This window comes from Nicotiana attenuata, unplaced genomic scaffold (assembly GCF_001879085.1).
Source record: "Nicotiana attenuata strain UT unplaced genomic scaffold, NIATTr2, whole genome shotgun sequence".
Lineage (NCBI taxonomy): Eukaryota > Viridiplantae > Streptophyta > Magnoliopsida > Solanales > Solanaceae > Nicotiana > Nicotiana attenuata.
In genome coordinates, this window is record NW_017674334.1 from 2864 (window position 1) to 15379 (window position 12516).

Here is a 12516-nt window from a genome sequence, read left to right on the forward strand (position 1 = left end):
AAGCTCTTCATCATGTCAATGAACTTTTTGAACTGATTCTCATTTTTCTGCTTGGCTAGCCTCTGAGGATAAGGGGGAGGTGGCCTAGGCAAGGGTGCCTTAGCTTTTGGCACAACCGGCTCCGGTATGTCAAGTACGTGTTCCCTAGACGGGTTCACGTCATTTTGTGTTTCCACCTCGGCATCTTGAATATCAATCCTCACTTCTTGATTCACATTTTCATCAACCACATTCTCAACCACCAAAGGAACTTCATCTTCTTGCAACTCAACTTCATCACCCAAAACTTGCTTTTGTTTGGAGGCATTCACATCACCGCCTCGTCCACTCCTTGTAGTTACCGCCATAACATGATTGTTACCACCCTTTGGGTTAACTACCGTATCACTCGGTAGAGCCCCCTTAGGGCGAGTATTTAAGGACTGTGAGATTTGGCCTAGCTGGACCTCCAAATTCCTGATTGAAGTGTTGTGAGAATCCAATTACGCATCGGAGTCAGCATTCATTTTTCATCATTTGTTCAAACATCATCTCAATTCTACCCATTTCATTGTTGGAAGAACTGGGACCTGGGATGGAAAAGGCGGTGGGTTGCTCGGTTGTTGGTACATTGGGGGCCTTTGAAAGCCTTGTCCCTGATTTCCTTGGTTATTGTTCCATCCACGCTGGTTGTTGTTGTTTCCACCCCAATTGTTGTTGTTGCCCCCAGTTTCCCTGATTATTCCGATTGTTATTTTGATTTCCCCAATTGTTGTTCCCTTGTTGTTGATTGTTCCAATTACTGTTGCCTTGCTGTTGGTTACCCCAATTGCCCTGGGATCTCCATTGTTGCTGTTGATTAGAAGAATTGCCTCTTTGGCTTTGATAATTATTCACATATTGCACCTCTTCATTCTGCCCATCACAACAATCATCTTGGAATCCACCACAATCATTATCAAATTGATCCGAATTCCCTTAGTTCTGTTGTCCTTGTTGTCTTCTATTGTTCACAAGCATGTTGACACCCTCCATGGCATTTACTTGGCGAGGATTCTGAACTTGTTGCAACTGTGCCTTTGCTAATTGGTTCATTGTTGTTGTAAGTTCTGCTATAGCCTGTCCATGGTCATGTAGTTTTTTGTGCAAATGAGTGACCGTGGGGTCACCATGTGGCACATTGGCCCTACTTTACCAAGCGGAGGATGTGTCAGCCATCTCGTCAAGAATAGCACAAGCTTCATCATAAGGCAACTTCATGAAATTACCCCCGGCCAATTGATTCACTATGCATTGATTCGTTGTATTGATGCCCCGATAGAAGGTCTGTTGTATCATAGCCTCTGTCATATCATTGTTGGGGTATTCCTTCACCATAGTTCTATATCTCTCCCAGATCTCGTGCAATGGTTCGGTGGGCTCCTGCTTGAAGGCTAAGACCTCATCCCGTAATGCTGCCATGTGCCCCGGTGAGAAAAATTTGGCAATGAACTTATCCTCCAACTCATCCCAAGTGGTGATGGAATGGTTGGGAAGTCGCTCAAGCCAATCCAATGCCTTCCCTCTAAGTGAGAATGGGAAGAGCCTCAATCGAAGTGCATCCTCGGACACATTGGTTTGTTTCCTCCCCCAACAGGTACTCACGAACCCCTTGAGATGTTTGTAAGCATTCTGAGTGGGAGCACCCGTGAAGTAGCCACGCTGCTCCAACAATGTCAGCATCACGTTGGTTATTTGAAAATTGCCCGCCCGGATCCGGAGCGGAACAATTGCACTCGCATAGCCTTGGTTGGGAAAGAACTCTAGGAGCCACTCATGGAGGTGGCGGAGGAGGGTCTGGAATGTTTTCATTTGCATTGGCCTGGCGGCCTCTACGTTGTCCTTGAGGTACAAGAGGCACATCTTCCTCTCCATTATCATCAACCTCCTCCCCCGCAATTACATTTCCAAGAGGGTCATTAGCATTTAATGTCATTTTGTACCTGAAGTTGTGACACACACAAATTAGTAACAAAGAAGGAAAGAAGAATAATACACAAAACTATTTAGATAGATAGCCAAAACCGTTAGCTCCCCGGCAACGGCGCCAAAAAGTGATCGATGCCAACCCTGCACTACTATTGAGTAGCGAGAGAGGTCGAAGCAGCTTTTACCCGATTAAGGTCGGGATCAATTTCCACAGGGAGTTAGATATTGGAGTTGGGTGTCTATCTAAGGAGTTGTGTATTTGCTCCAAATTGCACTTCTACACATTTTTGGTTTTGATTATAATTCTAATTTTATAAAACTATAATGCTCAATTAAACTAAAATAAGCTAGGGTTAAACTATTGCGAGTTGTTCAAATGATTAAAAGGCACTAGGGTAGTGACTTTTGCCTAGGTGGTCAATTGACGGATTCTTGAGTCTAAAGCTAGATTGTCACATTTGGGGAGTATGATATAACCATTGCTCGATTCTACTCACTCTATACATCTCGGTAGTTCGAGTGATTTTGCCCGAATTGACTTTCTCAAGACCAATTGGGTATGCAAATTTGCACAAGCAATTAAGGTTCAAGTCGGGTATTACTATCTCTAGGTTTAACCCTTTAATTGGGGCTATCAATCTCTTGAGTACGCCCAAATTCCTTGTTGGACCAATTTCAGAGACTTAGGCTCTCTTTCTCAAGAAGAGCCAAAGTCAACTAAACACAAACTAGTGTTTGCAACCACTAATTCAGCAATTAAACATGAAATTAGTCCAAATATCAAACACCCATAGTCAATCAAGCCCTAAAATACAAGACCCATCAATTACCCACACTAGAGTTGAGCCACAACCCTAGCTGATGGGTCTAGCTACTCATAATTAAAGAGAAATACAAAGAAATAGATGAAGATAAACTCATAATAATTAATTACTAAATAGAACTTGAAGATTCAATGGTGAAATTAAGCTAAAATTACTCAAAATAGCAAAAGAAACAAAGTCAAGAGCGCAGCTCTACGTACAAAACTATCTGATTACCTAAAAATGGGAAAAGAATCTATTTATACTAGGCTGAAAATCTCAGACAAAAATACCCCTGCGGGGCTAGTGCGGACCGCACAAAATCAAGTGCGGCCGCACTGAGGCTCTTCACTTGAATATCCAGCTCTCTGAACTTGGGCAATACGGACCGCACAAAGTCTAGTGCGGCCGCGGCGGTTTCTAGTGCGGTCCGCATGAAATGGAGCGCGGACCGCATTGGGCTTCAATCTTCAATCTGGCAACTCTCTGAACCTTGGCTCTGCGGACCGCACTAAATCGAGTGCGGCCGCAGTGACTCCAATGCGGACCGTAGAAAATCCTGTGCGGCCGCATTGCATTTTTGGCCTGAGATGCACACTCTCTGAACTTCACTTGTGCGGACCGCACAGAATGGTTTGTGGCCGCACTGGCCCTGTTTGAATGAGTTTTGCCTTGTTTTGGTACTTGTGCAAGTTTCACTCCTTTTTGAGCTGGTATTTGACACCTTGTCACCTTGTTGATCAAACCTGCAATCAAGCACAACTTGTGAGCCTTTGGGACTATTTTGTACATATTTCTAATCAAAACCCAAGCATGAAGGAGTGCAAAATGCATCATAATTCCTAATTATCAATGACTTCGATAAGCGAAGGGACTAACTGTATGGGTCAAAATCTGCTCAAGGATATTCGACATAAAGTGGTATTACTGAAGGTAAGTTGGCCGAGGTCGACTGGTAACCAACGGAACTCACCGCCGAGCAGTCGATCATGGCCGAGGTCAAGTGTCAGAAGGAGCAGTAACAGCTAGTTTAGTAACAGGATTTTTGAGGGAATATTCCATTGATTATTCTCGGTATTTGTACTTTTAGGGTTAATTGGGGTATGTCCCTTATAACTAGAAAGAAAGATCAGGTGATAGGAATGTAATATTCTCTGATAAGAACACTCCATGAAAAGTAGACTTTCTCTCTGGATAGAATACAAACATTACCTTTCTAAAGAGATTCGATCTTCTATTATTTTTTTACCTTTTCCACCAGATCCGAGAAGGGTCCCAATATTCTGATCTTTATCTATCATTCATCATTGTGAGAAGGAATCATCCACCTCATTTAACATTGGGTCAAACATTCTCCTTATTTACTCTTGTGCCATTTATTGTCGTTTATTGCCTTATATTTCCTCCTCATTACTGGTCTCAAAACATTAAATGCACCTTTCACTTGATCTTCTGTTAGTATTGCTCTACGTTATTCTCATTATTTGGTTATAGATCTGAAGTTATTATAATTAACTAAGTTTAACCCCTCATTATACACATTTAATTGATTTAATCAAAGATCCATGTTTTTTTTGTCAAACAAAGTAATTCATGTATAACAGACGCTTCATTATTACACGATTAGTATGTGTAGTAGGGGTGTACAAAGAAAACCGACAAACCGCACCAACCCGATAATTCAGTCAAACCGAGAAAAAAGACCTGACCATGGTTTAGTTTGATTTGGTTTGGTGTTAGAAAAAATAACCCGACCATAATTGGTTTGGTTTGGTTTTAACTAAAGAAAGTCAAACCGAAACCAAACCAACCCGACATTACATATATAGAAATTTTAGATATAATTAATATATAAATATACTTATTGTGATATAATTTATTAATATTTCTTAAAAACTTTCATAATTTTATCTTTTAAGGTATTATTTCAAGGTTGGACTTAGAACTTTTGAATGTTCCAATAAGTTTTATTGCCATTAACATTAGTGAATTAAATAATGCTAACAAAAGCCCAAACCAAAATCAAATCAATACTAATGCTAACAAAAGACATTCAATTCAATACTACGAACGGGAATGTATTGAATAACTATTTTTTGTTTTGCAATAATTTAGATAAAAATGCATAACCTATTTTTATTTTTTCTTTAGCGTTTAGTCATGTAATTAATATTCCCTTATTAGCCTACTTATTTTCGCATGACTTGGTACTTTTAGATTATGTTTATTCTATTATGACTTTTTAATTAGCAATATATATATATATATTACATAATTTTATTGTCTTTATTGTTGAATATTTTAGGATAATGCCATGACACATCTCATATTTTGTATTATTTTCTTGAAAAATACTTTATATAGTTGTATCTTACTAGGATTAAAGAAATATTTTGAGCACAATTTATATGTTTTGATCTACGAAGATTTTACTGGAAGAAAATCCGTAAAAACCCGAATAACCCGAAAACCCGAGAAAAACCGAGAGCGAAAAATCCGAGTTTTATTGGTTTGGTTTGGTCTTTAGATTTAATAACCCGACATAATTGGTTTGGTTTAATAATTGTAAAATCCGAATCAACCCGATCTATGTACACCCCTAATGTGTAGTGGTACTTCATATTCAGCGATTTAACATTTTAGCCGTTTGAGTCCCGTTCTACAAAATAGTGGTAGTAGAAATTTTAAGAAGCGAACGAAAGTTGGTTTGGACAACTTTTAGACGTAAGATAATGGATAGTTATAATTTCGTGAAGTTAGTTGTTAGACAACTGGGTTCCTATTTGATGATTAGGATTTGATAGTTAGGGACTTTTATTCCATATGGGTGTTCACTTTTTGTCGATTGATCGCTTTAGTGGCCTTAACTCTTATGAGCAAATTACCATTGACTTCAAACAATTGAGGGTAATATTGGGATTACGAAAAGTTATAAGGGATACAAATGTAAAATGATTGCTCAACCCAAAATAACTTAAAAGCAAATTTTACAATATTGCCAAACACTAAAAAAGAAAAACTAAAAGAGCTTTAAAGCTTATTTGACCAGCTTAAGATAAGAACCAATACAAACACCCTCAATATTTTGTAGGGGAAACAAAAGTACAATCATTATTTTCCTCCATCTATTACAATCACACTTAAACCAAGTAAAAATAAAAATAAAAGGTAAGAAATGGAACAATCAAAGCATGTGCACAGCATAAAATTCCTGTATAATCCATGTCCTATGCAGAAAAAATGAGGCTGGCATAATGCTCCTCCAGGCCTTCCCTTGCAAGTATGGTGCAGGGAAGTAAACTTTTATTTGTCTCAAGTAAATACCAGTGTCCGTCTAGCTTTCGTCTTAGTTAGCGGAGCTTGATCGTTGAAGTATTTGATTGATTAGCTGCTCTGGTAATCTCTTTGTTGCCTGCACAAAGGGGGTTTCAAAAGAAAACACTCAAAAGTCAATATCTAACTGAATATCCCTATCACATGCTCAGTGCAGTTTTTCAAATCAGGACTTGGGCAACATTAGGATTGTCAAGTTACATGGATACACTCATTTTGCTAATAGAGAAGACGAGGGAACAAACCTGAAAGTGTCTCATGTGCAGAACCGGCTCACAACCAACATCTGCAATTTGTTTTCCATTGGGGGTTCGCAAACTGAATCGTCCTGCCTCATAAGCTGAAAGTTCGGCTTTGCCATGGGGCAAGCTCTGGCAAACTTTTAGCAATGAGCTAAGAGAGTTCATCTGACATATAAAGGATGTAAGCAAATGAGAATCCATCTTTAGAAAAGAAAAAGGTTCTATACGGCCCAGGAAGACATCCACTACATAACTGTACTTAATGAAGTTGAAGTTTAAAATGTAGCAGCAAGTAATTCCATGTCAACAATGCAACATTTGAAACAGCATAACATGCAACATGAACCAGAGTAGAAGAGCTTGCCCCACCCATGAGTAAATATTTCATAATAGCCTCATTAGACCGTACATCAAGGCACCTATTTGGAGCAACCATCTATAGAAAGATCGGAAACCATTATTATGCCTGGGCTACAGCTTATTAACTTAACTCCACAAAACACATGAAAAGGGTAACATGACCGTCCTGCATTTACATTCTAGCCAAAGTTATTTCGTTTAAGTCAACATATGATTTGCATGGTAGCTAAAAAGTTGAAAAAGAAACGTGAAGATCTTTTCCCGGTTCAAGCGCGGGGAGTGACAAATGAATGAAGTTATGGAAATCGGGAGAGTAGCACGAGGATTCCTAAGCCGCGTTAGGACTATCGCTTCACAATGAATAACAGGAAAATGTGAAGGTAAGCATTCAACCATTGAAAGAACATTTCTTGACCAATACTCTCAGCCTTCACAATCCCCTATGAACATTTTTTCCAAGCAGGTCTAATATGGCGCATCCGCCAATCCCCATTATGCACTCCTTACATATACAGGCAATAGGATACAAAGATTGTTCACAGAATTCTTCTCTAATATGCACTAAGAATAGGAGTGATGGACGAAAACAAAGAAAGACTGATCTTTGTTTAGTTTATTTTGGCAAATACCAAATCATAACAGCTAGGAACCGGGAGAATTAGTCAGTACAAAGAAAAAAAAAAGCAGGCAATAGATGACAGACAAACAATGCTAACCTTCATATATGGACAGGAGGCACATCCACCATGTAGAGAACACCCCTCTCCACTTGCAACTCCAGGTATAATATTGACCTTATTTTGGTCCAGAGACGAACCGGTAGATGTTCTTGTCACTGATTCCGACGAGACAGGAAAGACAATCTCAACACTTACTTTTGCTCCACCGGAAGAGGTGTCAGCAGAACCTAGTAATTTACCGACTGCTGCAACTATTGCTGTAATCATTCCTGATTCCGTTCCTAAAACAAACTGAAGATGTTCATCTACATTTCTATTCAAGGCCTCTTCTACCCTTTCTTTGATAAAATCGAGTATGTTCGAGGTAGAACCTACTACTCCCATGCCCCTTTTCTTCGCTTCCATTGCCAGGGAAAACATTTCACCAGGAACTTCAAAATGTGCAGTAAGGAATGCATCACCATACATTTCATTTATGTTCTCCACAACTTCATGACCAAAGAGGTGATGAACAATACATGTCCCATCCTGGAGGGGAAAAGCAAAGGAGGCAAAGGTTATTTATTAACTAAAATGATGACGTGGGATAGCAGACCTGGACAAATCATACAGCAAATCGAAGCATTATTGATGTTCTCAGATAAAAAAGCTTTGAGGAGATCAGTCCTTTCCTCAAAGCTTCCGCTTAACCAACGCTTCAAATTAAATTACAGTAAAGAATGGCCTTTAAGACCTCCTTCATTTCCACAAGCGTAAAAGAACTCGAATTACCTGAAAATAATGGAGTCGAGGAAGCAAAGATTTAATGGAGCTTCTGTTGTGTAAAGGATGTATCTCAGAAATTTCTTCATCAGTCATCGTGGACATCTGGGTGAACAATTCCGCAATGTTTGAACCCATGTAGGTATCAGGACCATACAACACTTCCAAGTCAGGAACTTCAGCAAATGCCTGGATAGATATTAGATACAGCTTCATTAGTTGAAGAAGACATACTGATATTTAATCATTGAAAAGACAAAAAGATGAATTATGAAGAGCTTGAAAAAAGATTAAATCAATGGAAATATCCAACCAACCTGCAGAATAGTTTGCACAACATTAGAGGAAGTACATGTTATAGTCGGAACAAGCTCATGAGAATATGCTTTTGTCTCCAGAGAAGTATTTATGTACACAACATGCAGAGATGGAGAAGAAGTTGAAGCTGTTTTAAGATAATCCAAGTATGCTGGGCTGGCTGCAGCATCAGCCAAAGAGCAACCGATGCGTTCATCCGACATCCGATAAACTCCAACCTACAAAAAGAAGTATTAATACATGCAGAATATATTAGAGACGACATACTTGCACCTGCCTGTCGAGTTCTGTAAATAGATATAATCCATGTAATGGCATAAACTATCAATATCCAAAAATAACATAGTCCCAAACTAACATGGCAAATCTCAAAGATTTGGAAGCTTCATACAATGACTTTGACCTCTTGCTTTTTTTACATATTTTGCTGCCACAGTGCACTTTAAATTAAGCTCATAAAACGTTGCTAAATAAAGACGTTCAGTTAAATGGAATGTTCAGCAGAGATCAAGCCTTAAAGATACAAATAAAGAATAACTAGCAACCAGTGTTTAATTTGGGTGTTCATTAACTTCTCCTTCTGTTAATTTCGTTCGGCCTGAGGGGGGAAGCATTCTACATCTACAGGTAGAGGGAGATATCAAGTGTATTTCAGTGGAAATAGATTTGAGTTGCCAAATTCACCTACAAATGCGCTTCAGATTCATTAACTTCACTATCAGTAAGATGATATTCCTTGGTCCAAAACCAACCAACCTCCCCCCCCCCCCCCAAGACACACAGAAAGTGAACAGTTGTAATGCCTGAATTCCTTTTTCATAGTCTAGACCATTTACTCTTGAAGATAAACTCATGTGCACAATGAAATTGGTAATATACAAAAAAGATTTCATTTTCATAGCAGAAAACTGGACCTGTATAAAGCAGAAGATACCTATCGACCAAGTATACCTTAGGCTCAACAAAGATCAACAACATAGGGGATTATTTCACAGGAAAACAGCCAGATGGGAAAATTTCCAAGTAGGAATCCAATTCAGCGGTAAACAAGAGAACTTAACATGTGACAATTCATTGTGTATCTATCAGTGAGAGAAACTGTTCCCTGCTGCTCTTTTAATATGGTGTATATCATATGCAAAAAAACTTAGGGTTTTCTATGAAAATTTTGCACATCATGTCACAGCCATTTTTGTCTAGCACGAGGAAATCAATTAGAATGGTACTCACAACTGGTTGACCAAGCAAACACAGACAAACTTAGAAGTTAGGTCATCACTACAAAGCACTCATATAATAGAACACAAAACAGGGGATGCGTTTACCTCTGGGAATCCAGCTAGATCAAGAATGGCTCGCACATTCTCTGACATGAAATCTACACCCAATACAGATATATATTCACATCCAGCTTTTGCCATACTGACAGCTTTATCAGCCATGACTAAAGAATCAGATATATGTATATGGGGCCAAAGCTTCTGCGCTGCAGTTAGAACACCTTGCACCTCAGGGTCCATGTAGAAATGAGCAACAACTCCTATTTTCTTCTCCTTTAGCAAATTGGCAAGTTCTTGGACCCTTGATTCATCAGGAAACAGGAACCTTGCCTGCAATTACAATAGAAACTAACTTAGGACATTAAATGTCACGAAGTTCAAGCCTCACTAGTACTAAAGGTTTATCTTTCTTTGCCATAATGTGACTCTCTCTTTTCTCACTAAATTGAAGATAAAAACAAACAATAAACAGTAGGCTAGGACACATCACAAAACAAATGAGGAACAAGCATTTCCTAAATGCCTAAAATGTTCAAGTAAAGAAGAAAGAGTACCTGGGCTTCAGCGTAGCTGCCTTGGGGTTGGATACCATCAGCAGTGATTACTAGAGATGGGAAGAGCTCGCTGCGCGGTCTGCCTTCACGCTCCGCCACCAAGGCCCTTGTCCTTTTCTGCATGCTGACCAACACATTATGCCACGTATTCGCCCTAGATGCAGATCCTTTCCCGTTCAACCCCGCAACATTTAAAGCATTCAAGTCCTCCGTTTTCAACGCCAGCACCTCATCGGGAGTAGCTCCGTCCAGCAGCGAAACCAAACACGCGCAAAACCCTTTAGTTATATCCGAGTCACTGTCCGCCAAAAATTTCATCCTGTTCTCGGCCTCATCGAAACTCACGTGCAGCCATACCTGTGTAGTGCAACCCAGCACGCGATTCTCTGGGGTTTTGAGGGACGCCTCCATTGGAGGGAGGAGTGTGGAGTAGTGCAAGAGGCGTTTCACGCGGTCCATTGGTTCGACGAGAGACTGGAATTCCGAGATCAGGAGTTGGAGCTTGGCATCGGAAGTCGCGTGAGGCTGAGATTGTTGAGAAGGGAAAGAAGTCACGGCTGAACACGTAAAGGTTGAATTGTTTGAGGGTTTTTTGGAATCAGGATTTGGTGGGAATGAAGCTTGTATGCATTTAACGAGGGGTCTAAAGGTAGAAGGCAGAGTAAAGACAGAGGGTGGTGCTCTAGGAATGAGTTTAGAACTAAAAAGGGGACATGGGGATTTCGAAAACAAGGAAGATTTCATGACTAAATTTGCGGCATCCATAACAGATTCTTGTGTTTAAGCAGAGGAGGAAGAAGAAAAGAGTTTGAAAAGAAGACAGAGAACTGAAAAGGTTTTTTTTTTTTTTTTTTTTTTGGGTGGGGACGAAATTGGAGAGTGAGGGGTTAACGATTTCTCGAAGTACGGAAAATGGCGGTAGGAAAGTTGGATTTGGATGTGCAGAGAAGAGGACAGAGGGAACGGGAGGAGGAGGGCCTTGTAAATTAATGGTAGCAAATTGAAATTCCGACGATGGCCACCTATAATCACCCGCGAAAATGGTCAGCACAAAAATTATATAAATTCTTATATTGACAATAATAAATAAAAAAAATTATCTGCTTAAAATGGAGCCCAACTCTGTTCACAGCCCAATTTATCTTTAACTAATTTCAATCCAATTTAAGCCCCGAGTACTTTCAACTTTCAAGTCTAATCTATTGTTAATCGAAAGAAACAGTAAACTATCATGAAACAATCTTAAGCAAACGAACACAGAAAAACACTCAAAGATCACAGTGAAGCATAATATGAACCAATATCGGAAAAGTAAAGAAGAGGAAATAGACCTTTTGTAGAACAAAGCTCTTCAGTAATATTAGAACCTCAGGAGTTGAAAAGTGGCAGGCAAAATTGCGATAGGAACTGGAATCGAAGACCTTTTCTGCTGCTATTTCTCAACTCTTAGTGTCTATGCTTATGTGTTGGGTGATTATATATAATGTGGTGGAGGGTGTGCTTTAGGGAGCAAGAATAATGAAATTATGCAGTGAAATTCTGAGTTAGAGAGGTTTGTGCATCAATTGTTTAATGTAGAGAAAACGTGTGATCCGAACTAAATATTTTTTGTTAGTGTCTTTGGAGTGCTAACAACCATGTGCAGGTAAGGTGTTGTCATTTGTGATCGGGAGGAATCGTTGCCGTGACAAAACTTGATTGGTTCTCTCTTTTCTTTTTTTTCTTTTTTTAAAATAAACAAAATATTATCTAAATAGTTCTAGTCTAGGAAAAATATGACAATCAAATGATTACTCTAAGAAAAATTTCAAAAGTGATTAGCTTATTTATTACTCCCTCCGGTTCACAATAAGTGACCAATTTGCTTTTAGCACGCCCATTAAGAAAATACTAAATTCTATAGAAAAATACCTATTATGACTAAACTACCCCTAATTAAACATTTAGCTAGCGTTTGGCCATAGATCCCAAATTTGTATTGAAAAATTTGATTTGGGTGAAGTTTGGTTTGAGGATGAAGATGTGTTTGGACATACGTTTTCAAAACATATTTTCCAACTTTATTTTGGAAAAACATGTATATAATTCCCAAGTTTTGGAATTTTGGCCCAAAATCAGCTCAATAGCTGATTTTGGGATTTGAAATTTAGGATTTGGGATTTGGGATTTGGCCAAAATATGGGCAAAATTTATGGCCAAACATGAGTTTTGAAAATAAATCTCAAATTTATTTTGGC

The 12516-nt window shown here is 39.1% G+C and overlaps 1 protein-coding gene across 1 annotated transcript; it reads right to left on the minus strand.

Annotated features, from left to right (window-relative positions):
- Positions 1-5695: 5695 nt before the first annotated feature.
- On the minus strand, positions 5696-11845 carry LOC109218443 (quinolinate synthase, chloroplastic). Its single transcript, XM_019382806.1, has 8 exons — positions 11611-11845; positions 10280-11301; positions 9771-10055; positions 8445-8663; positions 8137-8316; positions 7402-7893; positions 6329-6490; positions 5696-6162 (listed from the first exon to the last, which is right to left on the minus strand). Exons 2-8 carry the CDS (start codon positions 11042-11044, stop codon positions 6097-6099), a joined length of 2169 nt encoding a protein of 722 aa, XP_019238351.1. The 5' UTR covers positions 11045-11301; positions 11611-11845; the 3' UTR covers positions 5696-6096.
- Positions 11846-12516: the final 671 nt, after the last annotated feature.